The 2,838-nt window shown below is 44.3% G+C and overlaps 1 protein-coding gene across 1 annotated transcript in view; it reads left to right on the top strand.

The window, feature by feature from the left end:
* The window catches only part of LOC104076151 (calcium-dependent secretion activator 2), a gene marked incomplete at its 5' end in the record, with an annotated part of 85,399 nt that extends 84,395 nt beyond the window's left edge, over nucleotides 1-1,004 (top strand). The window contains one exon of the mRNA XM_009576915.1: nucleotides 44-1,004. Coding sequence (XP_009575210.1) covers nucleotides 44-214 — 171 coding nt within the window. The remainder of the gene's footprint in view (nucleotides 1-43) is intronic.
* Between the last annotated feature and the right edge of the window lie 1,834 nt (nucleotides 1,005-2,838).

Raw genomic sequence — 2,838 nt, 5'->3', positions numbered from 1 at the left:
GACTTGCTCGAGTCCAATTCAGGATGTTTTATTTTTGCCACAGAAAACCTACCGAGACTTCAGGTTGCAAGGCGTACTGGAGGGAACGCTGAACAGTAAAACCTACGATACCGTTCACAGCCGCCTGACCGTAGAGGAAGCCACAGTCTCAGTCACGGATGCGGGGGGACTTCAGGGCATTACTATGAAAGACAGTGATGAGGAGGAAGGATGAAACTATCTCACCAAGCGTTTGGAGTTTGGGGGCGGTGGTCTGAGGGTGGGGGGTTATCTTTGGCTTGGGGTTTTTTTGGTAACTTGTCCTTGTAGTTGCATTTATAGTTTTGCCTTATGATATAGGTGCAGAAATGTAATTTGCTCCATTTTTTTAAAAAACTGAAAGTAAGATTATCAGAGGAAGAGTGCCAAGGACTTTTTGAGAACAATGGTTGTAGCATATTTTAGCTTTGCTTAGGGCTGCGAGAACACTGGCATGGAGTTTGAGTTCCACTTGTGATTATGTTTCTTTCCCTTTTGTTCGTTACCATTCGTTCTTGTATCTCCATCAGATATTGATGTCCTGTGCAGAAAACAAAATGTGTGCCTCACTTAAAACACAACTATACAGGAAATCATTCTTGGAATAGATCAGTGCCCTACGTAAAAAAATAGTGTATTTTCAGGATTACACTTTGTTTACCTTTTTTGTGCTTAATTTTACATTATTATGTGATGTGCATTAAAAATTTTAATCTTGGTTCTTTGTATTTTGAGGTTGGTATATAAGTAGTAGGACTTCAAGGACAGTCAAACACATACAAACTACTTAGGAGTGTTGTTGTGTCTATTCATTTTGCAAGTTTAAAGATATCTCATCATGTTGGATGTCAGTAAGCTTGCCATCAATGTTTCTATTTCTGTGAAAAATTTCAGGCAATAAGAACACATTCTGTCGTGACCACTTCTGTATCTACCCAAGTTTGTATAGAATTCTACAATTAAAAGATGTTTTCAATATTTCAAACCATTTGAACTGTTGTATGATTCCTCATGAGAACAAGTTTTTTGAAAGATTATTATATTTAGTTTATATATTGATTTATAGCAAATATATTTATTTTATAGAGCAGATATATATAGCAAACAAATATCCAAGAACATGATGCCTTGATAAAGAAAAAAAAGCAAACAAAAACCCTCACTGGTAGACGAACAGACAGTGCCCGCTGCCCGTTTTTCTATGCCCTCAATATGAACTGGAAAGAATTCAAATTTTCATCAACTCACACAACTTATGAAAAAAGCAGCTTTTTTTTTTTTTTTTTTTGCGGGAATATGACTAATTCCTGTGTTTGCATAGACAAAATTAGAAAGAACACAGATGATACCAAAGAAGTAAGGAAGGTTGCTGAGGTCCTTGTTGAGCCATGGTATTATACTTGAAGGGCTTCGCTGATGGGCTGTTGAGGATTTAGGCAACTGGCATGAAGTTCCCCTGCAAGAACAGACCGTAGGACTTCAGGGGTCTGTCGCAAGCACGCGGGGCTGCAGGAACTGAGAACGAGAGCTGCAAGGAAGGTGTTTTTCAGCACACTTGGAAGCTCGGCCAAGGAGGGAAGGGCAAGTTACGCTTCTTCCCAGCTGTCTAGGGAGAAACCCAAAGTGGCAATTTTTTCCTGCGGCAAACCAACCGCCTCATCTGCACGTGAGTTGAGGTGAATTCAGCGAAAAGGAAGGAGTGGGAGCCGGTGAGAAAGACCAGCCCTGTGGGAAACATACTGATGTACGCTCACCTCCCCTGTGGGCTTGTCCTCTGTCCTAAGTTGTCGCCACACTGAGAAGGGTTTCCTGGTAAGGCAAACAACTCTTCCTGTGTATTTGGACAATTACGGTAGGTTATACTCTGTATATTATCAGGGCCTCAGGAGGACATCATGGTCCTGACGGGCCTCACCCGGGACCCCCACCCATAGCCTCTGCCCAGGGACACCACCTCAGCTCAGTCCAGGGTTGCCAATCTCTGTCCCAGCGATGGAGTAGGAGTGCTGGTTTCTCGCCCAGCCCCGCCTGTGCTGCTTATGGGCCCTGTCGATCCAGACCCTGACGCATGGATTGACTTCAGACCTTCCTGATCATCACAAACATGTCAGTGATCTGCACTCTGGATTGCCAGCACCTCTTCCTCTGCCCAGGCTTGCCCTGCTCACTGGCTGGGTGTGGTGGGACCAGCCCTGGCTGGTGGGGCCCTGCCCTGCCAGCCTGGGGAGTCCCCCCAGCTCCCTGTCCCTTGGGGAGCAGTCAACCCTTTCTATGCCCTGACATAATTTAAAAAAAAAAAACCTATGAATATTTGTGGCTTGAAGTGGGTCTGAGTTACTCAAATTTCATGAAGCGTGATACATGTACACCCCATATGTCGAGCACTTTGCTGTATAATTTCATCTCCATGCAGTACTTGCAAGACATGTCTGTCAGTAAGATCGAGATGAATAAGGAAATAGTAAAAAAAACAAAGATGACGTAACCATGAAGAAGTTACAAGATGTTTGTGATTTCAGAGAAATTAACTCAGACACAAAGTATGTGATAAGTTATTATTAGAAAGGCAGCACAGCAGGCATCACAGGAAGGCAGGTACAGAAATGACAGCGCTCCAAAGGTCATTCCATTTCTTATTAATTCACATATTTTCTTAGTAACTAGATTTGTGAAACCGTGAACCAACGTCGGGCCCGCCCGCCGCCAGCAGCCGCGGCAGAACCCCGCTGGCGTGGCAGCGAGGTCCGCCTTTACACTGCAACGTGCGTGTTTAAAACCTCAGCGCGCTCCTGGAGGTGTGTGCCCGGCGGGAGAGGCGAG

Source organism: Fulmarus glacialis, unplaced genomic scaffold, assembly GCF_000690835.1.
Source record: "Fulmarus glacialis isolate BGI_N327 unplaced genomic scaffold, ASM69083v1 scaffold264, whole genome shotgun sequence".
Classification (NCBI taxonomy): domain Eukaryota; kingdom Metazoa; phylum Chordata; class Aves; order Procellariiformes; family Procellariidae; genus Fulmarus; species Fulmarus glacialis.
Note: the sequence above shows the minus strand (reverse complement) of the source record. Positions and strands in the feature narration are given on the sequence as shown.